Source organism: Propithecus coquereli, unplaced genomic scaffold (genome assembly GCF_000956105.1).
Source record: "Propithecus coquereli isolate 6110/MARCELLA unplaced genomic scaffold, Pcoq_1.0 Scaffold10, whole genome shotgun sequence".
Lineage (NCBI taxonomy): Eukaryota > Metazoa > Chordata > Mammalia > Primates > Indriidae > Propithecus > Propithecus coquereli.
Window position 1 is genome coordinate 5,715,531 of NW_012133858.1, and position 26,908 is coordinate 5,742,438.

General features: G+C 42.3%; 1 protein-coding gene across 1 annotated transcript in view; it reads left to right on the top strand.

The window, feature by feature from the left end:
• KALRN (kalirin, RhoGEF kinase) overlaps positions 1–26,908 on the top strand; it is a 583,131-nt gene that overhangs the window by 292,524 nt on the left and 263,699 nt on the right. Inside the window, exons 14-18 of the mRNA XM_012639639.1 lie at positions 1,267–1,462; positions 10,017–10,183; positions 16,403–16,522; positions 23,170–23,388; positions 26,682–26,831. Of these exons, the coding sequence (XP_012495093.1) occupies positions 1,267–1,462; positions 10,017–10,183; positions 16,403–16,522; positions 23,170–23,388; positions 26,682–26,831 (852 nt within the window). The remainder of the gene's footprint in view (positions 1–1,266; positions 1,463–10,016; positions 10,184–16,402; positions 16,523–23,169; positions 23,389–26,681; positions 26,832–26,908) is intronic.

A 26,908-nucleotide genomic window follows, 5' to 3' on the forward strand; every position in this document is an offset into this window, starting at 1 on the left:
TCCTGGAGCAGCAGTGTTTGGTAAGAAGGTTATGCTGCATGGGAGCTGGGATGAGACCGGCATAATGAAAACCACTCAACTAGGGCTCTGGGGTGTGTGCTTAGACTGCCTGGGCCATACTGCAAATGTGAGACCTGGGGTGGCACTTCCACCTCCTCTCCTGGGAAAAGAGGATGGCAGCGCCTGTGCTACTGCCTTCGCAGGGCTGCTGTGGGGGCAGCATGAGATGACAGATCTGAAAACCATGTTTTTATTAAAAAGTTTTAATTTTGATTCACATATCAGAGGGAATTATTTAATATCTAATTCAGTACTTCTGAGTTCTGACTCTGGGTGAAATCTCTGTGCAGGGATTGTGGAGGAAGTATAGGATTTAATGTCTATTTGCAGAGAACTGAGAGTAGACCAGGTGAAGCCATATGAGCTAAGACATAAAGCAATAAACAATCAGCAAGTTGATGTTAGGGTGATGTTTCCATTTGTTACATGCTTCAGTTTTTATTAGAATCTTTAATGCCATTCAGTTGATTATAATCTTCTTGAGTTTCTAGAGGTATGCTATGTATTTACACCTTGTTCAGTCACTATTTCCAGGTATCAGGTTGTAATAGAGGGAAAGAATCCTGGACAATAGAACACAAGAAAGTGATCAGGACTCCTGGGTTTGATGTACACCAGCTCTTTCACTGATGTAACCTTGGGCCATTCACCAGGCCTCTCTAGCCCTCAGTTCTGTTTCTGAAATAGACTCACTACTTAGTTTTTGAGGACTAAAATTACAAAATTTCCTTAGAGCCACAGTGTGAGATGGTAGACAGTCTTTGCAGTCAGTAAAACTGAGCTATGTCTGAAGCTTTGCCCCTCCCTAGCAGGGTCAGTCAGCCCATCTGTCTGAGTGAGGGTCAGCTTCCTCTTCTAAAAGATGCACCTGGAGGTCTCCACCGTGTCTGCTTCACTGGGTCACTGTGGGGATTGAATGGCACGGAGTATGCAAAAACTTTATAAATCATAATTCATAATATAAACATCTGCTGCTGTTCCTTTGCTGTTGCTATAGGCATTGAAATACACCGAGAGCGCTTTTAAAGCCACGTATATGTGGGTGCATGGCAGTGTTGCTTAAATATAGTCTAAGGGTAAAGAGATGCGAAGCAGGGACTGATCTGAGGGGCGGGTCAGTGAGTAAGGCTCGGAATCGTGAGCTTCAGCCTAGCAGTCTCTCGTGGACCCAGCGAGCCTGTAGTGATGACGGTGGTTCCCTCGCAGGTGACAGCAGAGCTAGATGCCTGGAACGAGGACCTGCTCCGGCAGATGAATGACTTCAACACAGAGGATCTGACCCTGGCAGAGCAGCGGCTGCAGCGCCACACAGAGCGGAAGCTGGCCATGAACAACATGACCTTCGAGGTCGTCCAGCAGGGCCAGGACCTGCACCAGTACATCATGGAGGTCCAGGCCTCAGGTGGGTGGCCTCTCTCATTCTCCTGCGGGGGAGATAAGGAAAACAAGAATGCTAGCTAGCTTCCAAGGAACACTTCCACCTTGTTTGTTCATTTTATTCCTACACATATAAAGAATAAAGATTTTTTACCCCCAGTTTAAAGAAAAAGAACCAGAAGCTGTGAGAGCTGAAATAGCTTGTCCAAGGTTTCCCAGTTAGGCTGTGGTGAAGATGGGAGTAGGGCCAGGGTCTCCTGGTGCTGCGGAGAGAATGAGAGTGCCAGTGATGGAAATTAGCACGGATTTTTAAAAAATGGTGGCCTGGAAAAACAAACCAAAGCAGCCAGACATCCATGTGAACTGTGTTCAAGTGTGTAGCTGTCTGCCATTTTCCCCGTCCTTGCTGCCAGCACACATTCTCCCGCCCCCTTCCCTGCTTCCCAGCCGTCTCCTTGTCTCCTGTTCATGCTTCTCAGAGTCCTCAATTTTTTATCACTGGTCTGCGGGTAAGTGTAAGCAGTGCTGATAAAAATTTATGGCAAGGTCATAGAATTTTATAACTTCTCAGAAAAACATAGCTGTTACCCAGATTTAACTTATTTTCCTGCTCAAGATCTATTCAGAATTTATCCAACAAATGAATGAGCCCGTACTATTCTACCTACCACTCCCCGAGATGGCCTTTGATGTCAGAACTGGGGAGAGCCATCATGAACCCTAAGTACAGCTAGTCCAGAAGAAAAGAAGTCACTTGTCTGGTCACATCCCAGTGGAGTGTCTTCTACCATTCACCCCACCCTCCTACCAGGGTCCTGCTGGTGTCAGTCCCTGCTCCCCAGGACGAGGAAGACAGAAGCCAAGGCCATCAACTCTTTAAAACACATTTGGGCTGTGTTTAAACTCTTTAAAACACGTCCCTGCTGATCATGAAGGCTATAAAGCCATGAGATTGTCGGGGGCCTTAGTAATCATACTAAACTTTAGGGTACTTTGGTTTTGGGTTTGTCTTTTATTTTTTTGATGACCCAAAAGTGTAAATACCAGCATTCAAAGGAACTTCATTCCTAACCAGAGGACAATCTAGTAAATTTTGTTCATTTTTGTCAGCACAATCCTGCCTTGAATTTTCACTTGTGCTGTGAACAGAATACTCCGAGACTCAGCCCATTCACAGGTGTGCAGCTTGCTCTCTGCACAGTCCCAGGAAGGGCTACTCACCTGCATCTGTCTGGGGATTTTTAAAAAAGTGGCAATGCCCAGGCTGCATGCCCAGATATTCTGCTTTTAACTACCTCTGAATGGGACTTGGACAACAGCAGGAAGTTCTCAGGTGACTCAACAGTGCAGCCAGGGCTGAGAACCACCACTTTTTATCATGATAATTAAATCCTAGCAGCCGACATCTAGGGAATGCCCTAGGACAGTGGATCTCATAGTGTGGTCCCCAGATCAGCAGCATTAGCATCACCTGAGAACTTGCTTGAAATGCGAGTTCAAGGACCTAACCCTAGAACCTGTCACATCAGAATCTCTTGGGGTGGGACCCAGCAATCCATGCTTCCAGGAGTCCTCCAGATGATTCTGATGCTCCAACAACCTAGGACCTTGCTACTTAGCATGGGCCCTGTACTGCAGTGCCAGAGTCACTTGGGAGCTGGTTAAAAAGGCAAAATCACCAGCTTTATGCCAGATATGTGAATCTGAATCTGCATGTTAACAAAATAGCCAGGTAAATTGTGTGTACATTAAAGTTGAGAAGCAGTGTTGTAGGATGTGGACTGTAGCTTTCCAGAGCCTTGGTAGGGAAGTAGGGCAACTGCAATCCTTTCTCTGTGATTGAGAATCTTATCTGGATTCAGGGTTTAGCCGTGTGGCTTACCCTCACGATGCTCACCATAGCTGGCTATCCAGCCAAGACTGGGGACCATGAGAGAATGCAGACACAGAATCTAGGAGAGAGGCTGTGCAGAGAAGCTATGCAAGGCTGCTCACTCGTCATCCCTCAGAGTGGATGTGTCTAGCAGGAGAGTCTTGTCTGGCTGGAAACCTGTAGTACTCACCAGGGTGCTGACATGACCTTGAGCAAACCAACCTCTGTCCCGAGAGCCAAGTATCCATGGTAACAGAAAGACTGCTGGGAGCTGGAAGCCCCTAAGGACTGCTTGTAACTGGGGGTGCTATGCTTGTTGTCCGCCTAGACCATGAGGGCTGAGTGGGTGACAACAGCCCCAGGCAGATGGGCTGCGCACCCCAACAGTATCCTGTACTAGAAATGAGCTTTGTCAAAAGAGGTTTGATTGCCTCTCGAGCCCTGTCTGCTGAGGCTGGCTGCTCCCCTGCTTCTACAACAGCTGGCTGTTCAGTCTGGCATAGCTCATGAGGCTTTGACAGGAATGAATCCTGGGGGTCTAAGACGGCTCACTCTCTGTCTATGGCTGAATGCCTGGTCCTGCAGAGGAGGCATCTAGCTCATCTCTGGGCTTAGGGAAGGGGAGAGCCGAACCACAGCAGAGCTAGGGCGTGGGGGTAGAGGTGGGGTGAAGGGTGGACCTGGGATGGGACCTGGATCCACCCCACACCCCTGCACCATGGCCAAGGAATACAGGACTTCAGACATGGGACTGAGGCATTGAATGGCTTGGGCATTTACAAGGTTTGTCTAATGAACTGTATTTGGACTAAAGGTAAAATAAACTGTTATCTTAGAAAAAGAACAATTATCACAAGTAAGGCTTGTTGGTATTTAGCCCTCCATGCTAAATTAATTAAGGGTTTATGCTTTGATTTTATAGCAGCAAAGGGAACTAGGAAATTTTATATGCTGATTTTCAAGCATCCAGTTTCTAAGATTGAGCCAGGTTCTACCAAATCCCTTGAGTGTGCCACCAATTCTAACCAAAGCAGAAAGCCTTTGCTTATGTCAACATCAGCCTCAGGAATAGAGACAAATAGGAAGAATTTCTTAATTTGCCCATTGCTCTTTCCTGACTATAGAATTTTGTATTTGAGCCTCAAGTTGGGAGGTGGTAGGTTTTGCTGGAAGGAGCCAAACTAGGGAAAACATGCTACCTGAAGTCAAGGTCCAGTTCCACCACCAATAAACAGTCTGACTTTGGAAGTCCGTTTTCTTTCTCTGTAGACTTTAGTTTTGTCTTCTGTCCAGTGTGGGAAGTGGGCCTTGATTTCTAAAGTGCCCCCCAGTTATCACTTCCCATAATTCAGCCTAACTGCCTCATTGGCTATGCCACAGGTCTTCTCTCCAGTGAAATCTGGCCATGTGACTGTCACGCTTGACCTTAGGAATAAGACAAGAGCTGCGTATCCTATGGATATGTTGCTTTTTGTGGTTTAATCAAAAAACATCAAGTTCTCCCTTTATGTAAGGTTTTTAAGTGAAAAATCTCTGGAGTCTGTGGCCATGATGCTTAAAATTTACTGTGCCTGAGAAGAACCCAGCTCCAAGGTTTAGAAATAAATAAATTCTTAAAATAAATCAAATCTTTGGAGATCATTCTTTTCCTTGAGCATAGAGATGAGACTATAGATACAAGAGGAAATCCTGGGTTGAAATCCTGGTCACACTTCTTACTACCTCGTGTCCATGAATGTGTTGCCCAATCTCTCTAAACCTCGCCTTCCTCTGAAAAATGGTGATGTTGAGAATACTTACCACATAGGGTCATTGTGAGGACACAGTGGGATCACACAGGAACATGGGAAGGGCTCAGGAAGCTTGACAACTGCTATGTTTTATACTCATATTCAAGCATATACTGCTTTCTTGTGGCGTTGTGTTCCTGTAGTTTCTCTAGCAGGAATGGGGGCAGGATTCCTTTTTCCTTCTCTTTACATTCCCAGCATCTAGCAGAGTGATTATGTCTTGTGCATAACAAGTTCTCAGTAATGTTTGCTGAATTAATCAAAACTTAACATCACTATGGGTGGAGCAGATGTAGGTAAAAATAATGGACCACAGATCTCTTGTCCCCAACCTCTGCACCCCAGCCTGTTAGGAAACAGGCTGCACATCACCACCTGAGCTCCACACCACCTTCACACCCTGGTCAGTGGAAAAATTGTCTTACATGAAACCAGTCCTTGGTGTCAGAAAGATTGGGGACCACTGCCACAAATAATCTTACTGGTGTCAAAAAGGGAAGAAAAAAAATTGCTTTTTTTTTTTTCAATTGGAGGTTCTTTTGGGTTTGTTGGGATTGTGGCCTTGGGGGGGTTGGGGGGGGGGGGAAGGACCTTTGTTTTAAACCATTGGTCTCAACCTGGCTGCATATTTAGAATCACCTGGGGAATGTTTTAAAAACAGCAATGTCTGGGCCCCACCCCTCAGGGAGTCTTAGTTAATTAGTCTGGAGTGGGCCCAGCTTTTTAAAAAACTTCCCAGGTGATTTTAAGGTATAGCCAGAGTTGAGAACACTGATCTAAAAACCTGATTAAAGGACTTGGTAATTTCTGAACCAGGTGTTATATAGAGGGAGTGACACAGAAACAGGAGTGGGGAAAAGAAAGGGAGTGGGGAAAAGAAAGATATTCTCTATCTGAGGCAGACACATATTTCAAGAACACACAACAGTTAGAAAAAAAAAGTTACAAGAAGGAACAGCGTAGCCAGAAATACTCAAATCCTACCCTAGACCACAGCCACTTCTCTTTGAGGAAGGTGAAGTGGTACCCCCAGCTGGCAGCAAAGGCAAACTAACATTATTATTAACTGTGGCTTTTAGCCCTAAATAAACATCAGTGCAGAGCCTTCTGGTAACTGAACGTAGCATAAGGAATCTCTGATTCCCTGGGTTGCTGGCCATTGTACCATTTTATCTAGTGGTTCATAATCTTGGTTGCATGTTGGAATCACCCCAGGAGTTTTAAGACTAACTGATGGCTGGATCCCAGCCACACAGATTCTGACGTTATTGGTCTAGGTGTGATCAGGACATGGTGATTTTTAAAAAGTTCTCCAGATGAATCTAATGTGAGCCAGGGTTAAGAGCACTGGTCTAATAGCATTCACACCACCATAGTTTCCAATGATATACATTGAGCAAGTACATAAACACCTGTCGGTAAGATTCATATTTCATTCAAGCCATTCAACTGTCTCATCAGTAGTCAAAAATATATTCATTGTAATTTCCTTAAAGGAAAGTAAAAAGTGAGAAAATGAATATTTTGACCCTACTAGATGCCAGGCACTATGTGTACTCTATGTCTTTTAGTTCTCACAACACCCCTGAGAACTCATTGTCGTGACTCCCATTTCATAGGTAAGGAAGGGCTGAGGAAACCTAGACTCAGAGAGGGTAGGGAGCTCAGAGTCTCACTGTTAATAGGTTGCAAAGCAAACCCAAGCCTGTCCCTTCCCCAAAGCTCTCAGGTACTGTCGACTTCAGCTCTTCCCCAAAGAGGCCCGTTTATTCATTGATCAGGTAATTATTGGGTGATACATGAGCGAGGCATTGTGGTAGGGCCTGAAGAGGCAGAAATGAGTAAGACGGACATGGCCCTGGCTTCAGAAAGCCTGTGTTCCTGTGAGAACATGGACAAGTTAATAAGGAACCAACCTCAATGGAAGCTTTCTGATGGGATGTGAGCACAGGACGTTGTGGGGGCACGTCAGAAGGAAACCTTGATATGACTTTTTAAAGGGAGACTGACAAACTGTTTAATTACAAATATATTCTACTATGTGATGGAAAGAACAAACGTGTCTTTCTGCATTTCTGAGAGCCCCTAGACCAGTCTATGATTAGAGTGAGAGCGGTAATGTCAACACTAGCAAACTCTACTTGCTACTGATTGACGGATACTTACCAGTTGATGGGTTTTAACCGGGATTCGCATCAATGTGTTTGGGGCAGTGGGAGGGGGGTAGTTTCTGTCTTCCAGGTACAGCTGAGTGAATCTTCATGTTCTTCCCATTCACCTCATCCACAGCGTGGTGCATTGCTGAGGAGTGCGGAGGTGCAATAAGCATCATCTTCATCCATTTTATGTCGCGTGTTCATTTCACATAAAACAATAGCAAACGAGTTGGATGGAAATGCAGGGCCTGAGTCTCAGGGCAGGCTGGGAGCCTGTCCTGGATGATGTCCTAAGCAGGTGGCTGGCCTCTTTGATAAGTTACCAGGCTCAGAGAGCCCATTTGTGTGGTGTGGCAGGGGTGAGCCATGAGGTGCACGTGGAAAGGTACTTTGCCCACGCCCAGCATACTGAACCTTACAGACACGTGCCGCAGTAAACCCACACTGTGACTGGAAGTGAGGAAGAGCTTCTACCTCTGCAGAGGGATCTTAAATTACATTTCCAGAAAGCAAACATAGGATCAGGGGTCATCCCACTATGCCAAGCCCTGCAGAGGTAGAAATTTTTGTATCATTTTCTATTTCAGTCAAGGAGATGCTCTACCTCATCCCGTTGGTAATTGAAAATAGTAACTAAAGGGAGTTGCCTGCCAAAAGAACAAGCCGTTCTTCTCTCTGTCTCCCACAGATATTTCGGGAGCTGGGGCTTAGAATTATGAAACTGACAGAAAAAATAAACATGAAAAGATACTGAAATTATTACCATGTAACACCAGAAAAAAATGTTCCCACTCTCCCATATTGTCCTTATATAAAACACTATTTTTACCTCCAGAAATGAATTTCCTTAGCATGTACAGACTTTCCTTACACTCTGACTATATGCTGCAGGTGTGTTGGTGGTGGTGATGATTAATTTCTGATGGTGTGAGTCCCAGTGATGGGGAAGTCTCCTGAAGGGGATTTATTTTTTAGGTGGCCGTATGTCGAGATTGGTGGGCTTCTTTGGGTTTGATCCCCAGGGAACAATACTACCCATTGGCGACTTATCTGCCAGGCTTTTAAATCTGAGCCCCATTGTTGATTGGGACCCTATTCTTCAGCATCTTAGACAAGGTGTCAGCATCAGGACCATAGTTGCACTGGGTCATAGATTACAGGATGAGAAGCCAGGGAAAGGATTTGGACAGAGCTAAGAAGCTTCAGATGGACTCAGGGATCAGAAAAGACAAGCAATCCAGAGATGGGATTTTCCCAAAGCCAAGGATCTGAGCAAGGCTGAATCAGAAATGGGTAGACAATCAGAATCAAGAAACATGGGTCACTTACATCAAGTCGGAGACAGGAACCAAGAGGACAAGATTGTAAAAGGGCAGGAGATTGAGATTTTGAGGCAAGAGTTAGGAACCAGGAAAGCCACAGGACTCAGATGCAGTGATCTATATTTATATGAGTATACAACAGATACTTTAAATGCATCATGGAGGTAGGTAGCTTATGAATTAGGTAGGTATATAAAATCTTATTTGACATATAATGAAGATGAAGCTTCTGAGAGCCTAGGTAACTTGCTCCAGTTGAGGATTCCAGCTCAGCACTGTTCTGAAGCTAGTACACTTACCATGTAGTCTTTGAGAGCTAAGTAAGGAATCAGATTCAAGTCACTAGCAGAGAGAGAGACTTTGATAAGTAAGGCAGTTCCTTTGCTATGTCTCAGAGTTTGTTAATGACCCTTTCTGAAGTAGAAACCTATTTCAAGAAGGCTACCTCAGGCCGGCTGGTGATAATGTATTAATATAAATAGGAGAACTGGAGTGGTGAAGAGAGAAAGTGTGTGTGCACATCTACGCTTGTGAATAGGGAGAAGCATACAGAAATAGTAAGGGTGGTAGACAAGGAGTGACACCACAGCTTCTGGCTGGCAGATATTGGCTCCAGGCTCCCATTATAGGTCAGGTGGTTGACAGTTTATTAATGTTGGGTGGTTTATCCATAAACACTGGGAACACTTGTCAGTGGCTGGGCTTACTAACGGCCGTGAATCAGTAGAAAAACGATACACAAACTCTCCTTGTATGGGCACAACTGTAACATGATTGGTTTTTCTAAATGGATAAGCACTCAATATCCCTGTGGTATTGCTGGGGTGTGTTTATTGGGTGTGTTTGCCTATGTTTGATAAATATATGAAAGGCAGCATGTACTTCTAAGAGTTACTTTTTTAGGGGCCATAATAAAATCACCACTGCCCAGCTACTCTAATCAGAGTGGACTTACCATCTAATGATAAACTATATCTGACCAGCTAGAAGAAAGTGCCTTTGGCAGAAGTTCTTGAGACAGAGCCTTTTTGGTTTGGTATTGTATTTTCCAATAAGATCCAGAGGATTGCTTGTGAATATTCTGGGTGTTGGCAAATCCTCTAGCAGGAGTTGCTAGGTGCTGTCTTGTCTAAGGATAGACTTCTGGAGAACCTCCTCTCTCTTTTTATCAATTCCAGTTGATAATAAGGAGCTTATCGTCTGTGGAAAAGTAAATCCCAGGCAAAGAATCAGTTAACACAAAAGAGATGGTATGGTTTGAGCGTCCCAAACAAAGACCCATTATGGTGATCTGTTGAAATTCACAGAGGAATATGTCGAGTTTGGGAGAGTACTAATAATGGCTATTTCCAAATTCCAGTTTTCTTATGCATATTAAAGGAAATGTAGTCTTCACAATACTACCTGGTTTTTAATTGTTTACGTTTTTTAAAATCAGGTATTGAGTTGATCTGTGAAAAAGACATTGATCTGGCAGCCCAGGTGCAAGAGCTACTGGAGTTTCTCCATGAGAAGCAGCATGAACTGGAGCTCAACGCGGAGCAGACCCATAAGCGGCTAGAGCAGTGCCTCCAACTACGGCACCTCCAGGCCGAGGTCAAACAGGTGAGCCTGCCCCTTCCACTTTCAGCCTGGGCTTCTCAGCCAGCTGAGCCAGGCCTGCAACCTGCTGCTGGTATGGGGTTAGGCATACAGAGCCCAGGTGTACCTCTTTAAGTAACCAGCACTCAGAAAATACGTAAGTTAAAGACTAGCTGTATTAGTGTCTGAAAGCTTGGCTGCTATAATATAAGAGACGCAGTGGTACCATAGGTCAAACTAAAAGTGCATTATTTCTTTCTCACATAACAATCCATTCCAGAGCTTTTCCAAGTTGTCTTCAGTCACTGAATCTATTCTCTTTTTATCCTTAATCCTTTCAAGCAATCCATGGGAAATACAAATCCTTTATCAATAAACATATTCAGGCCTTAGAGCCAGGTTGATTAATTTGGGGCACCTGTGTGCCTAGTACTATTAACACCTAGTTAATAGTCAATGAGTAGTAGAAATAACCATCATTATTTCCAATGTGTGTGTGGTTATTATAAGAAAATTTTTTGCCATATTAAAGTTGATTTTAACAATAAAAAAGAATTCTTATCTGCATGAGGCATTATGCTAGGCATTTTTTTGAAGGACATATCTAAATCTCTAGGAACCTCTAAGAACATACACACAATGACCAATATCACATTTAAAAACATTACATATTTATATCATGAACAGACTAAGGAGGTAATTTTTATAATTACCTATTTGGACAAAGAGGGGATTGAAGAAGTAAAAGTATAATAATAGTTCCATTTATTGAGTGCTGTGTGCCTGTTACACACATCTTGATCAATCCTCACAACCATTGCAGATATTATCCCAGTTTTACGGATAAGTCCTCTAAGGCCGAGAGCGTTACCCTGAGGAGAGTGCACACTCCCCCAGGTCTGGGAGGGGCAGGCGCTGGATCACTTCAGCGCTTGCCCCTTTCTGCTCCACATTCTCCCAAACAACCCTACCCGCTGCTTCCCCTAGGCAGAGCCCCCAAATTATCCTCAGCAGAGAAACATCTTTCTCTTTTAAACATTTTTTTTCATATGTACAGTGGCTGCTAGAGTTTTGTCGGTTTTTTTTTTTTTGTTAAGAAAATCATAGGTTCACCATGCTGGAGCTTTTAGATTTAAATTTATTAATTTGGTGTGAGTGCCAAAAATGTTGTATTTTGTTTAACTAGTGCTTGATCCCTTATATTCCAGCTATTCCTTGCTAATGCCTATGCCTTAGTTATGATATTAGTATTTATTATAGGGGGAAAAATTACCTTCTGCACTCCTCTTCTCTTCTGATCAGTGCTCAACCAAAGCCCACACACGCCATGCTACAGATCTGTATTCGGTGCAGATTAAATCGCTGAGCCCCAAGCAGGGCCATATTACAGTGCTGCCATCCTGGTTGTTTTCTGCTTAATTACACTGGGATCATACCTGGATCTCTAGAAAGAAATGTTATTCATGGGGACATGGTGGAAATCCTAGCAGGCCTAGAGCAGTAAGGAGTATACAAACTCTGAAACTTAGTAGTTATGATTGTACTTTCTTTTCATATGAGAAAGACTTTTCTCATTTATGATCTCAAAAGAACAGGCTCATTGGAAAATGTGGTGTTATGCTTACTTTACAAATGAGGAAACCGAGGCACCATAGGATTAGAGCTCCCTGAGGCCTCTGGACTAGTTAGCTGAAACTTGAGCCCAGGCCTCCAAAGTCCAAGATCCTCCAATTTGCCTCTGCTGGCCCCCACTCCTACCGTGGGTTTCCAGGAGAAATAGAAAGAAGCCTTCCATCTTTACATTAACTGAAATAAGACAGGCCCAGAAAGACATGCATGTCCTCACCCGTATGTGTGAGCTAAAAGAGTTGATTTCATAGAAGTAGAGAGTAAAATTGTGGTTACTGGAGAGTAGTAGGGTGGGATAGGGAGAGGTTGGTTAATGGGTGCAAAATTACAGTTAGATAGGAAGAATAAGTTCTAGTGTTCTGTAGCATAGCAGGGAGACCGTAGTTAACGACAATTTATTGCAAACAATTTATTACAATAATTTATTTCAAAATAGCTAGAAGAAAGGAATTTGAATGTTCCCAACACAAAGAAATGATAAATGTTTGAGGTGATGATGATCCCAATTACCCTGATTTGATCACTACACATACATGTATTGAAATACCACGTGTACTCCATAAATATGTACAATTATTATGTATCAATTAAAAAATAAAATTAAAAGAAGAACAGAGTCTGAGGTTTTCCTGGCCTTGGCAGCACCATGCCTGGGAAAACAGGAGCAGGCGTGGCCTAGGCTTGATAGAGAAGGTGGCACCTGCCTGAGGTTAGGAGGGTTGTAGTGGGTCATTGGAGTCCTCTGCTGTTCATGCTTGGTTGTTTCCATCAGTGGAAGGTGACAGGAGTGATCATCTGAACAAAACAGCTAACAGAAAAATCATTCCTATTTGACTTTGAAATTAAATATATTAATTTGGCTTTTGTTCCTGGTTTTTTATTTATATTTTTCTTCAGCATCAGTAGTAAAATCAGCTCCCAAATTCTCTTTGTTTTGGCTGATATTAAAATGGAAATGAATTTTCATTCTCCAAGTACTCATTCTATATAAGATGGGGACTGGGATGATGATAAATAGTTTGACAAATGGGGAAGTACATTGTCTATATATAAATAATCCGGGGTACACTAATGTCTCTATACATTCCCATTTATAATTTCACGAGTTGGAGGACAGAAAGAGAATTTTTCTGTGGGGGTGGGAAAATTCCTTATCCCGACCATGACGAGAATGACACACAGTGGGACTGTAATTCAAGGCTGTACAAGATTGTTCAAGTCAGACTCTCAGGAAACCTACAAAGGCCTTTGCAAAGGGCAATAGCCCTTCGAGGTGCCAAGGGACTGCTGCTTGGTTAAGCCACCATGCCTCGTTAGACAGACTTGTTTTCCTTGTCAGTATAGGCTCTTTCTTTAGCGAGTCCTCTGATCCAATTTCAGAGAAGGCATTTGTGTTTGATGGAAATTGGTGGAGCAGGAAATATTGATTTGGAAGCTGTTGACACTTGGAAAAAGGCAGTTAATTTAGACGTCGGTATTGATCAGTGAGGCTAAATTTAGACACAAGCTAGCTTGAGAGTTTCTCTTTTGAATATACTCTTAAAAAAGAAAAGAAAAAGGACACTTTAACTGAAATGCCATTAATAGGGACAGAAAGGGAGAGAACAATAATGTATTATGATACAGCTGTGTTGTTAGAGCATGTAGATTAAAGATCTAGATTTGACATGTAGCCATCATACCCTTAAATGTAGTTTTACCAAAATTATATTAAACTGAAGCTTTGAAGAGCAAGGAAGGCACAGACATGAGACTAAAATTATACCATCAAGGGTTATCAGTGATCGAAGTACAATGAAAAATGATGACAAAGCAGCTAAGGAATCTATATCACATCAGAATATGCAGAATAAGCTCATACAAATTCTGGAATAGCTGGGCATGGTGGCTCACACCTCCAATCCCAGCACTTTGGGAGGTCGAGGCGAGAGGATCCCTTGAGGCTAGGAATCCAAGACCAGCCTGGGCAATATAGATAGACCTCATCACTACAGAATAAAAAATAAAAAAACTTATCCAGGTGTAGTGGCACATGCCTGTAGTCCCAACTACTGGAGAGACTGAGGCAGGAGGATCACTTGAGCTTAGGAGTAGGAGGCTGCAGTGAGCCATGATTGTACCACTGCACTCCAGCATGGGTGACAGAGTGAAACCCTGTCTTCAAAAAACAACAAAAAAAAACCCAAAATAAATTCTGAAATAAAGCTTAATATTCCTAAATTTTTCCTCTTCTCATTGGGAAAGGTATAAATGAAGGATCATAGTATCACCAAGCTTTGCTTCAAACTAATAATCACCCACCAACACAATCATAGTCATCAGAATTTACGTTTTACAGTCTGTTATGTCAACCCTGTAATGCAGAAGGGGAAGGTACAATTTTCCTTATTTTACAGATGAGAAAACTGAGGCTTGGAGGGGTTAAGTGATTTTGCCAGGTAAGTAACATAGCCAGATATTCTGACTTCAGATTTTATGCTTTTCCTATCCGATGCCAGTTCTACTTGCAGGACGGGCTCATTCATAGAGATCAGTCCCACCCTGGATGTAAGCCATGGATATAAACTACCATGCATTTTTATCTTCTAAAATCAAATCTCCCACTCTAATGTCCTGGAATGCCTTTATAAATAGCATTTGGGAAATAAAAATGAACAAGGATGGCATGATTTAATAAAAAATTAGGTACCGAAGCCCATGATACGTCCACACGGAAAAGCTGATAAGTGGAGATCCCCACTACCGTAGCTATGCCCAGTGTTTCCAGTTGGCTGAAACTGGAGAGAAAAATATTCTAGCAAGACTCAGCAGGCCCAAAGGAAGTCAGATTGTTGCACAAGCATTGATTTGTGATGCACATGGATAAAATGATTCTCTGACACCCTCAAATGAATCTCCAAGACCAAGCAGAATGTAATGAAACATAGCAGAGGGGCATTGTGAGCTCCATTTCTCTAAGAGATAAAGTATTTGGACATGCAATCTGTGAATGCATGCATCCAAACTTACAGGCAACTTTGTGAAATCATTAGCACCTCCAGCCAGCCAGCCACAGTCCACCACTGACAACAGGGATTTGACATGAACACTCTGAGCAGTTATTTCCCACAATTAATTGCTTTACAGATTGGTGCATCCACAATCTGCCAGCCTGGACATGAATTAATATCTCAATCCAAATAGCCCAGCTTCGGGGGGATTTTTGCTCCATTGTTATCTATGCACAATAAGACATCAGTCATTTTCTGCCCAGGGATGAAATTTGAGAGATGCCTATGAGAGTTAAGGAGCAGGAGACTGGGCTTAGTGTTTTCTAATTGTTCAACATGAGGACGGCGAGGGGAGAAAAATCTGAAAGCAAATCTGAAACAGATTGTGGTGTCTTCTCCTTTGGCATATGGTAACAGATGGACGGTATTTACTGATCTTGAAATTTCAGAAGAATTTGTATTTCCTCTCCAAGCAAACTCTCAGACTCACTAATAAAGAAAATATTTGGCAATGTTCTGGTGACCAGACACCAGGTAGGCTTTCAGAGCCTAACTTTCTAGTTGGATTATTTGTGCCAACTCTATTAGCTGGATAATTGCCACGTCTCCATTTCACCTAGAACTGTCTAGACAGTATCAGCTGTTTCTTCTTTTATCCTAATATTCCCTAGCTGGGTTTTTTTTTTCCACTAGTACTCCTAAGGCCATATAGAAATTGAATTCAGCCTAGGCACAGCCTCTAAATAATTCAATCAGTTATAACTTACTCTCCCTTTTTTTTTTTTGGGTGATCCGATTGATGTATGGATTATTCATGCTATTTTGCTTGTTTTCTTTCTCCTTTATACTTTTTTGGGGTTGTTTACCTACTGAAGCTCAAACCTGTCTACTCTTGGCTATTTTGCAAGGTATAGAAGGTTGGACCCACTGCTCAGGTGTGACCTGGGTATTCTCCATTACTTTGAAAACATTACCACACCACACCCATTGTGTGCAAGGTACTGTGCTAGGTACTATTAATAGGTGAGATTAAAATATGACTAATGTATCACCCCAGACTTCAGGAAGTTTGTGTTCTAAGGGGGAGATGAAACATAACTTGAAATAACTGAACCAGGCAGCCTGTGGTGAGTGCCATGCAAAATGGGATGGTTGCACCGGATGAGGAAGAGATTGTTTCTAGCAGGAGTAATTAGGTCCAGGAGAGTCCAATAAGTTGTTGTTACTTGAACTGGCCCTTTAAAAAAAGAAAACGATGCCAACAGATGGAATTTATTTATTCATACCATCTTATGCTCCAGAAGGAACTTTAGACATACAGACAACCAGATTAAGTAATGGTTAAATTAAGTGGGTGAGGAAATTGGGACCAAGGAGTGAGGAGGCGAGGAAAGAAGATACGGAGCTGGTATTGGAGCTGGCACATAAAATAAGTACCTTACGGCACGGGATGCTAGGTAAGATTGGGGAGATGACCATTTTAATTATCCAGACCCTTCCTGCCCTCTCTCCAACAGAGGGTGAAGGATAGCGAGCTCTCCGACTGAAATGCCCATGAGAGAGGCCACAGCTCTGGGGAAGCTGCAGAAGGCCACTCACCTATGTTCTTGTCCCGACGCCCTAGGTCCTGGGATGGATCCGCAATGGAGAGTCAATGCTCAACGCCAGCCTGGTCAATGCCAGCTCTTTGTCTGAAGCGGAGCAGCTGCAGCGGGAACATGAGCAGTTCCAACTGGCCATCGAGGTAACACCCAAATCTGGCTGCACTGTCCTCCCTTCCCCTTTCTGCTCTGTGCCTCAGGCAGGGTGATTCCCTGAGGTGTGGGCCTTTGTTCAAGTGGTGAAGCCTTTACTCTTCCTAGTGGAATGGTCCAGGGAGCCTCCTTACTACCCAGGAGCTGATGGGGAAGCAAATGCAGGGATTCATCCCCTGAGGAGGCTACTAGAAGACAAGTAGCACACCACAAATAGAATCTTTGTTGCTCATCAGTACCTTCAATCTTTAAGGCCAGTGGTACACTGAGATTTTTTATACATTCTAGACATGTTCAATATGGGGAAACATAAAGCTAACATGTTAGAAGTCACTTCCCACTGAAGATCACTGAGAATTCAGGATAAACCAATGCAAAAGTCATTAGTAAATTAGGATCCTATTGTAAACATTTGATTTACACATAACACTTAGATACTGTTGTCAGGGTCTGCCTTTTAACAAGGTTAATGAGCACTGGAGCAGATTGCACCAGATAGTTTACCTCACTGAAAGTAGTTGTTCAGTAATATTAGAAGAAGGCATATTGAAAGAATAAACTGCAACTAGGCCGGGCGTGGTGGCTCACACCTGTAATCCTAGCACTCTGGGAGGCCGAGGTGGGAGGATCGTTTGAGCTCAGGAGTTCGAGACCAGCCTGAGCAAGAGTGAGACCCTGTCTCTACTAAAAATAGAAAAAAAAAAAAATTAGCCAGGTGTGGTGGCTCGAGCCTGTAGTCCCAGCTACTCGGGAGGCTGAGGCAGAAGGATCACTTGAGCCCAGGAGTTTGAGGTTACTGTGAGCTAGGCTGACGCCACAGCATTCACTCTAGCCCAGGCAACAAAGCAAGACTCTGTCTCAAAAAAAAAAAATAAAAAAAACTGCAACCAGAAGAAATTCACTAACATGGACTTTTTAAAAGGCTATTTTAAAATAAAACTTCATTTATGATAACCTAATATAAATTATGTCTTTCTTTAAATACCTTTAATTATCCTATCTACTAGGACATTGTCCTTCCCAAAGAGACTTGAACTGATTACTCTAGAGTGGTGTGGGGAAAAGAGTAAGAAATGGGACATGGGAAGTATATTAAAAATAAAATAAGTTCAGTACCAATGGGAAAAGAGATAAGGAATAAAAACTTAAAAGACACTCGTTACTTGTTTAGTATAGAATTCAACCCACTTAGGAGTGTGTAAGAAGTGCAAAGGTGTTATATTCTAAAAACAAAAAAGATTGTTAATGAGAATTTTCTATGATGATGGCAAAATAATAAAATTATACTGTGCCTATGTCTTTTTATGCAGTAATCCAACCAAAACCTAGCCATTTTTAAACTAATATTAATTGAATTCAACCATTTAATTTTCCAGAAACCATCTTGGATGTATAGACAGAGTATTAAGATGCTTGATATCTTCTTAGGGACCATTGCTAGTACTACAAGTACAGTCTGGATTTGAGATTTTAAAATAAACTGTATATTCAGAGTGGCATAAGAGACATTGGAGACTCAGAAGGGGGAGTGCAGAAAGGGCATAAGGGACAAAAACTTACCTACTGGGTACAATGTACACTATTCAGATGACGGGTTCATTACTATATAATTCATCTGTATAACAAAATATTTGTACCCCTTAAATCTATGGAAATAAAAAAACTGGCAAATTTCGGAAGTAATAATCAAGATCTAATGTCAAGGGAAGGCTAAATAAATGATAGTAATCATCTAAACAATAAAATTTTTGAAAAAATGTGTATTGCAAACACAGTATGAGCAATCATTTTCTAAGAAAGAATTAACCGAAGGAGATAAGTTTTATTATCATCAGCTGTCTCTATTGCAGTTTACAGACACACCCAAATACAAACAGTGTCAGGACCTGTTCACTATAAAGGAAAAGTCAGGATTGTGGTTATAATCAAGGCTCAGGCACACAGTCAGAGGCAGCAGTGAAGAGAATGATGGTTGGGCCATCAGATGAGACGCACGGCCAAAGTTATGAGGGATGCTAAGCAGAGAGACGACAGCTCTTGGCCATACCTTCTCTTTATTTATCTTGAATGAGAAGGTTCATATATCCTGTCTGGTAATTAAATTTCTAGTCCCTTAATCAAATGTTGGGCAAGTAAGATCAAATGTCATGACACACTCGAGCATCTCAGTGAGCTTGTAAGAAAGAATGGGCAAATGTATTCACAGTGCTATTGAGATGACTAATTTCAATATGACTGCATATGCAGTATTTGTTAACTTGTATTAGATGCTGTTGCATCCCTATAGAATAGAGTCTCACTAGGCACAAATATCTCTTAATCTGTTCTGGGTTTCTATATGGGTAAAACTCAATGAAATATTCTTGGAGCTGATGTTGAGATACAGGCCACTCCTGTGTGTCTGTGGTCTCAAGAGGGCATGGCAGAGCGGATGGGATTTCCAGAAGATCCTGGGAATGGATGCTAGGCAGGGTCTGCAGCATGGCTAGAATAATGAAGGGAACAGAACCAGAATTTCAACATATGCTCCTTCTCCAGGTAGCCTGTGCCTCTCTTTAAATGTGTTATTTTAGCCCAGGTTCTGCAATAGGAGGAAAATATGCCAGGGAGGATTCGAGCAATTTTAAAGGGAGTGAAAATAGTCTGGTTGGCTTAAGTCATTTTGACAGTGTTATCAGAGGCCTTTACAATAATTGTGGATGGGCAGCATAACTTGACTTCTTGGACCCTAAGAAGGAACCCTGGGTTCCATAAGAGAAAATAAAATAGCTATAAGTAGGACGATCATATAATTTATTGTTTAAATGAGACACCTTTAAGAATGGAGGGAATTATTAATAACTAAGCCAGAAAAACAGGTACTGAAACTGTCATGAGCAAACCCAGATATCTGCTAACATTAGCCTCGATGGCCTCATCAGGTTGCAGGCTTTGGTCTCCCCGAGGAAGGTCAGAATTTTGACCTCAAGTAGCCCTGGTTTCAGGAAAACTTCCCTAGAGCCGTTCAGAATAGAAAACAGTACACAGCATGTACAAGAAACCAAGCTTTATCAAGCAAACCTAGATTATTATTTATTAGTATCCAGGATGTGGTTGATGTATCTTCAGGAACTGTGAACTTCATGGAGACAAGCTAAATTTCAAAATCTATTTTTATTTGAAATCCTCTTATGCATTTTAAGCATAAGCATTATGCCAGAAGAAGTGGTTAAAACTGGATAATAAATTCAGTTGATTCAGTTCCATTTTCTTCTGTGTACTCCTACTAAATATTAATGTCCTTGATAATCCATGTCTTAAAGATATAGCACTCAATAGGATTAGATAATGGGGACTAGAAATAAATGTAAAATAATGACTTAAGCTTAGCAGAGCAAAGATTATGTCATATGGATAAGAGTTTATCATTTAGGAAATTAAAGGGGGAAGGAGCTCCCAGGACTATTAGATGATAATGAGTTTCAAAGTAAGAGAGAGAATTTATTACATAACATAAATTATGGGAAAATCAAGGCTACTCCTCCACTCTCAGAGAAGAAGACATAATAACAGGTTTATGATAACAATTATATGCTGATTTCACGTATTGAGAAGAGGCCAGATAATTATCATAATCACTAATGTTCATTTGGTTAACCCTTCCTCTGAATGAGATATTATAGATACTGTTCTAATTGCTAGAGATAAAATGATGGGGTCTGATATAGTGGAAAAAACATAGGTTTAGGAATAGGTCAAATCTGAGTCTTATTCCTGGTTTCATCACTTCTTTGGTTCTAAGTGATGAAACCAGTGACTTTGGGCAAGTCACATAACCAGCTGATCCTCAGTTTCTTAATCTGTGAAATGGGAATAATACTATCCAGCTTATAGTAATATTGGGAGAACTAGAAAATATATGCTTCTGCACAGTGCTCAGCACTGTATACAGAATGGACCCTCAGAAAAATGACAGCTATTTAATGATTTTTCAAACCCTCCTTGCCTTGAGAGTTTCACTAAGTAAGGAAAATCAGCCAAGTGTTAAATGAGTCACATGGGAGTTCAGAAGAAGGGGGTTTTCAATGGGTCTCAGACTGTCTGAAAAGGCTTCATTACAGGAGGATAGACTTGAGCTGAATCTCAAAGGAAAGCTGGAATGTAGAGAGAGAGGCACTCAGGGCATTCATTAAAGGCAGGAACAATGAAGGTAGCAAAAGCAAGAAAGTGCATGGTGTATTTTCATAGGGTTTTTGTAAGGAAGTAGTAGGTGATAAAGTCATAGAAGTAGTTAGGGCCACATTGTGAGGGGCTTTTAATTTCAGCCTCTAAAGTTTGGACTGAATTTTATAGCAATGGGGAAACCACTGAAGGCTTGAATTTAGAGAAGGGAGTGATATTTATGGCATAAAATGAGAATTTTAGAGCAAGAAAAGATGTTAGAAGTCACTTCATGCAAGCACTTCCCATTATAGAGAATTAAATGAATCTGTTAAAAATGTAACAGATGAATTTGGTGGATTAGAAATGGAAGGTAAGAAGACTAGTTAGGCCACCACCACAGCAGTCTGTGTATGAAGTGGCGAGAGATGGGCTAGGACTGGGGAGTGGGGAGCAGCAGGCGAGAATGCTGTCAAGATTGCATATGTAACCTAATCATCTATACCCCCATAACATGCTGAAATAAAAATTAAAGAAAAAAATTGCAATCCTAGGAGACAGGAAGAAGAAGGGCACCAACAGAAGTGACAGATTATCATGGGAAGCTTGTCTTAAAGAGGGGAGGAGTTTAGTTTCAGCTGTGAAACTTCAGGGGCTCTCTGGGAGGAGGTGGAGTCTCTGATAGAGCAATCAAGCCCTTCCATTCATGGCGAGGGCCCTCCTCTCTCTAGGGAGATCACTTTTACTGAGAATGCATCTTTGTAGCAGGCTAACAGGGGACAGCTAGATCGACTGGATTGGTGCTGCTCACTAGGGTGAGAGGTGTCAGGAAACTTACCCTTGCACCTGAAGACAAAGGATCAGATGCAGGAGATGCAGACTGGGGAGTCATCTGCAAAGAGAAGATAATAGAAGCCAAGGGAATGGATGAGAGCGCTGCAGCAGATGTGAACAAACAACAAGAACTGGCCTTGGCACCTCTACATTTAGGAGACAGGAAAAGAAAATGGTGCCAATAAGCAAAATAGAGAAAGACAACCAGGGATTCGTGGTGGGTTATTTCTGCCCATCAGTTTACTTTCTTTAGCTTGCATTTAGCCAGTTAGGAAGCCAGATGCTGATGTGGTCATCAGGATAGAGGGCTGACTCAGTGGGAAGGCGAGGGAATGAGGGGTCTAGGTTGCTAGAGGTCGTGCTAACATAGCTAACACTCCATACAGATTTGGAAAGAGTGAGGAGGCTGAAAGGTGGGGAACAGACTGAGGAAAATCAGTAGCAGTGTGCAAACTGCAGTCTGGGTCGAGGGTGAAGGGCCAGCGTGGTGGGAATTGGGGAGGTACAGGTGACACAGGCAGTGCTGAATGGGTTAGCTCTGGGGGACTGTCCCAGAACTGCCACCCAAGAAGGGCATAAAATGATTCTGGAGTAAATTACTGGGTTCTAGCTGTCCCGTTTCACTACCAGCTGAGCTCTATTTTCCTAAAAGTGCAAAGGCCACATTAGTACTACACCATTACCCTGCAACAAACCCAGCAGTTGAGGTTGGAATGATATTAGCTCTTTTAAGTCAGTGGGGCTCTAATAGTCTCTTGTGGATCATCCACATCAGTACTTTGTCTCAGTAAATTTTAATCCCATTTGGTTCTCTGCCTGCCACCCAGTTCTCCCCACCTCCTATGGTTAGTGTGAATGCAGAGAATGCAAAGCACATGCAGCCTGAATCAGAAAGCATTGAGAAACCTTTTCTACTAGATAGATAGATAGATACATGCTCACACAGGCGCACAGGCACACACACTGCACACACACACACACACACACACACACAAATATATTTCCTATAGGCAAACATATAAATGATGTGGGGATTGGGGATTGCGTGTTGGGGTAAATTATCTACTGTACTGCTCTACTCCCTTGCTGAAGTAATTAGGGGATGATGTGAGAGGTTACTCTTTAGCTTTATTTACCTGCCAGATTTATTCCTTCAACTGAAGTCCTTTTTAACTGATTAGTAATGTTTAAAATGTTAGTTGAGATTTATGTTACATGGAGTTTTTTTTAATGTGCTGTGTTTACTTGATCTATAAAATGGGACTGCGGTAGTAGCCTCCTTTGCAAATTCAATGATAAACAATTTCATGACTAGATTTGTAAAGGCAATTTAACTTGTGAACTAATTGAGAGCAGATTGATACACAACTTCTGTTTCTCTGCCACAGAAACTGAAATGTCCTTAAAGTCTAGAGTGAAGCAAGTAGAAAGACAGGAATGGGGGCAGGAGTTAGGGTCCTGAGAGATTAGTTAATGAAAATTGCGATATTCTTTTTTTTAAATATGCTTTAAAAACAATAATGTATTTATCGTCATGACAAAATGGATCAGTCATTTAAAGCTCTTTAACTTTTCTGCATCTTTCCACTCACGCCTCACTCCACCCCCTCCCATACCACACCTGGGTTGTTCCCACGGACTCTCTCTCCTCCCCTGTGCCCAGTCCCTCTTTCATGCCACTTCCTTGCAGAAGACGCACCAGAGCGCCCTGCAGGTACAGCAGAAGGCCGAGGCACTGCTCCAGGCCGGCCACTACGATGCCGACGCCATCCGGGAGTGTGCTGAGAAGGTGGCCCTCCACTGGCAGCAGCTCATGCTGAAGATGGAAGACCGGCTAAAACTGGTCAACGCCTCTGTGGCCTTTTACAAAACTTCTGAACAGGTGAGGGAGAGGGCTGTGGGGCGTGTGGGGCTCAGGTTGACGGGGCTGTTTTCTGCCTCACGGTGCAAACCTGCAGTACCTATTTGAGCAAGAAGCTCAAATACTAACCTTTGAGAATAGCAGAATGGTCTGTGGAAACGTCACAGTTGCTTCCTTATAATCCTTTCCATTTGAGCACTGGACCATGTGATTTGTTTCTCATAAATTTCTCAAACTCATCTATGTGCAGGTGTTCAAGTAGAAGTTGGACATATGCTGAATGCTAGATTTGAGCAGCCTATTAGCTATTTCCACAATAGCGGTGTGTAACAAACTACCCCAGAATTCAGTGATACAAAACAATAAGCATTTATTTTTTGCTGAAGTATCTGGGGTTTGATTGACGTTGGTTGAGCTTGTAGAATTAGGCTGCAGATTGGAGCTAGATATGCTCCTGTGTCTCCCATCCTCCTTGACCAGCAGCTACCTGAGGCACAATTTAAAGTTAAAGGCAGGAGTGCAAATGCCCAAAATCTACCATGCATGTACATTTCAAGTCTTTGCTTGTGTCACATTCTCTAACATCTCATCAGCCAAAACAACTCACGTGGCCAAACCAACATCAGTGAGGCAGCAATGCCTCCTTTGAAGCTTGGGAGAAGAGAATGAATATTTGCTGAACAATAATCAAATCTACCACAATTAGGCATTGGGCACTGCTTGAAGAACATATGGCTCTGTCATTCATGGCATCACAATCTAATGGAGGAAACACAGCTTACTGTCATGGGGAAGCAGGAGCCTAACTGGTAACATGGTGCTGCTCTGGGAGAAGAGACAGGAAATGAAACAGTAGGGCCATAAAGACACAGATAACGTTACCATGACATCTGTACAGCAATATGCACAAGGGCTAAGTGGATTCTTTAAATGATTTGGATGCTGTTAGGGAATTCTTTTCATGAAATAGAGGTTTAAAGCAGGAGTAATTTTATTCCATATAAAATAGTTTCCTCATTTGAATTGCTCCCTGGTAGAAATAAATCAGTCTCCTCTGGGTGACTTACAGAGACCAAGGGAACATCTGCCTGGGAGCAAATATAACATGCCCATTAGCAGGCTCTACACCAGTGCGATAGTCTCCACTCCTGCTCTCAGTCCTTCCAGAGAGATGATGCCCTTGATGGCCACAGAAGTGGGCACAGCAGACTAAAGTGATAAAGAGTGTCCCCAGCCAATCTATAGATTCAACACAATCTCAGTCAAATCCCAGCAAGCTTTTTTTGTAGAAATTGATACACTGATTCTAAGATTTAAATGGAAATAAAATGCAAAGTATGCAAATGCAAAGGCCTAGAATAGCCAAAACAATCTTTAAAAGGAAGAACAAAGTTGGAGAAGTTATACAACCTGATTTCAAGTCTTACTCTAAAGCTTCAGTGATCAAGACAGAATGGTACTAGTGTGAGAATAAACACAAAGGAACAGAATGGAGGTTATAGAGTAGATTCATTTATACGGACAGTTGATTTTTGACAAAGCAATTCAATGAGTGAAGGAAAGTCTTTCTAACAAAAGATGCTAGACAACTGAATATCCATATGGAAAAAAATGAGGCTTGATCCTTGTCTAATGTCATACACACATTTTAATTTGAGATGGATCAAGATGGCGAAGGGAACAGAACGCTGGATTAAGAGTCAGGAAATTTAGCCCTAAGCTGACCTTGCTGAAGGTTACTTTATTCTGCTGGATTTCTGTTTCCTCGCCCGTTAAAGGATTTATACATAATAATCTTTTCATTTTTTCTAACTCTCAAACTGTTTGTTTATAAATCCAGTTCTATCATGGGACAGATCTCAAATACGCTTTTTCTTAGAGTTTTGCATGTCTATAATCTGTTTTGTCTCCAGACATGAGCCTGCACGTTTTCATGCCTTGCATAAACAGAGGTGTGGTGCTAGAGATGGGACTAGAGAAGTCACCCAGAGTTCAGGGACAGACCTCAGGACATAGGAAGCATGTCTGGCCATCAGGGTGTTCTGCCTAGGACATCTTTCAGCTCAGTTCATGACTCAGCGAGTGTCCTATCCAAAGGCACATCTTTCATCAAGAGAGACTACTTTCTCAGAGAAGGCCAAGGATAGTTATAGTTTCTCTCGCCTGCTGCCATATCCAAGCAAGTAACCAAAGTTTATTGAAGGGCCCAGTACAGTAGTTTCTCTAAATCTGCAGAATATTGGTTCCAGGACCCTCCATGGATACCAAATCTTTGGATGTTCAAGTCCCTGATATAAAGTGCCATAGTACTTGCATATAACCTATGTGTGTTCTCCCGTATGCTTTAAATCATCTCTTCATTACTTATAATACCTAATGCAATGTAAATGCTGTGTAAATAATTGTTATGCTATATTGTTTTTATTTGTATTTTTTTTATTGTTTTTCCTGGATGGTTTCCATCTGTGATTGGTTGAATCCACGGATGCAGAATCCACAGATAAGGTGGGCTGACAGTGTAGGAATGTGAATTTCTATTTTCTGCGTCCTTCTCTAGCCCTGATACTAGGCTGCCCTAGGTTTCTCATTGTGGAACCCAACCTAATTTTCCCTCTGAAACCCCTTCAAAATGCTTCTGCTTTCTTCTGAGTTCATTTGTAAGGTCATTTAACATGGCCTCTCAGCATTTTTAAAACTGAAAAACTTCTCAGCTATCTTTTAGGTTAACCCATATTTGTCTTCCCCCTGCAGGAAATGTGTATTTTGTAATAGAGGGCCTAGAGATATCCTTACTTTCTGGTAGGACTTGGAGACACTTTTCCCCAGGGTAGGGGAAGGATGTCATTCATTTATGGCCCATAAATTATATAACATAGGCGACTTCCTCCTTTACCTCTGCTTGAGGCTACGTACCATGGGACAAGTAGAGATGATTGGTAAAGTCACGTCTCTTCTCCAAACTTCATTTCCTGTTCTGCCTAATTCACAGAGTTATTGTGCGGTTATAATATAATATGTACAAAACACTTTGAAACCCCCAAAATGCTAGTCTTGCTTCCTTTCTTACTCTACATTCTATTCCTAGGTGATATCGTCAACCTTCGTAAGAAGATTATTCCAAAATCCATATCTCCATTCATAATGTCTCCTGAGTTTCAGACACAGGACTGTCATTGCCTCCTGGACTTCTCTTAGATGTCCCAGGAGCCCTGAACATGGAATGAAAAATGGCACCTGTGTAGAGTTCTGAAGGTCCTCAGAGAACACTTCCCGGCCGATTCATTTACTGAGTCTTTTCTTCCATGACTCGTTAGGTGTGTAGTGTCCTGGAGAGCTTAGAGCAAGAGTACCGGAGAGATGAGGACTGGTGTGGCGGACGAGATAAACTGGGGCCTGCAGCAGAGATCGACCACGTCATTCCACTCATCAGCAAACATTTGGAACAAAAGGAGGCCTTCCTTAAGGTCAGAGCACGTGGTCATGCAAAGGCTCAGTCTCTGGCCTTGTTCTTTCATCTGCCTTCTCTCTCTCTCTCTCTCTC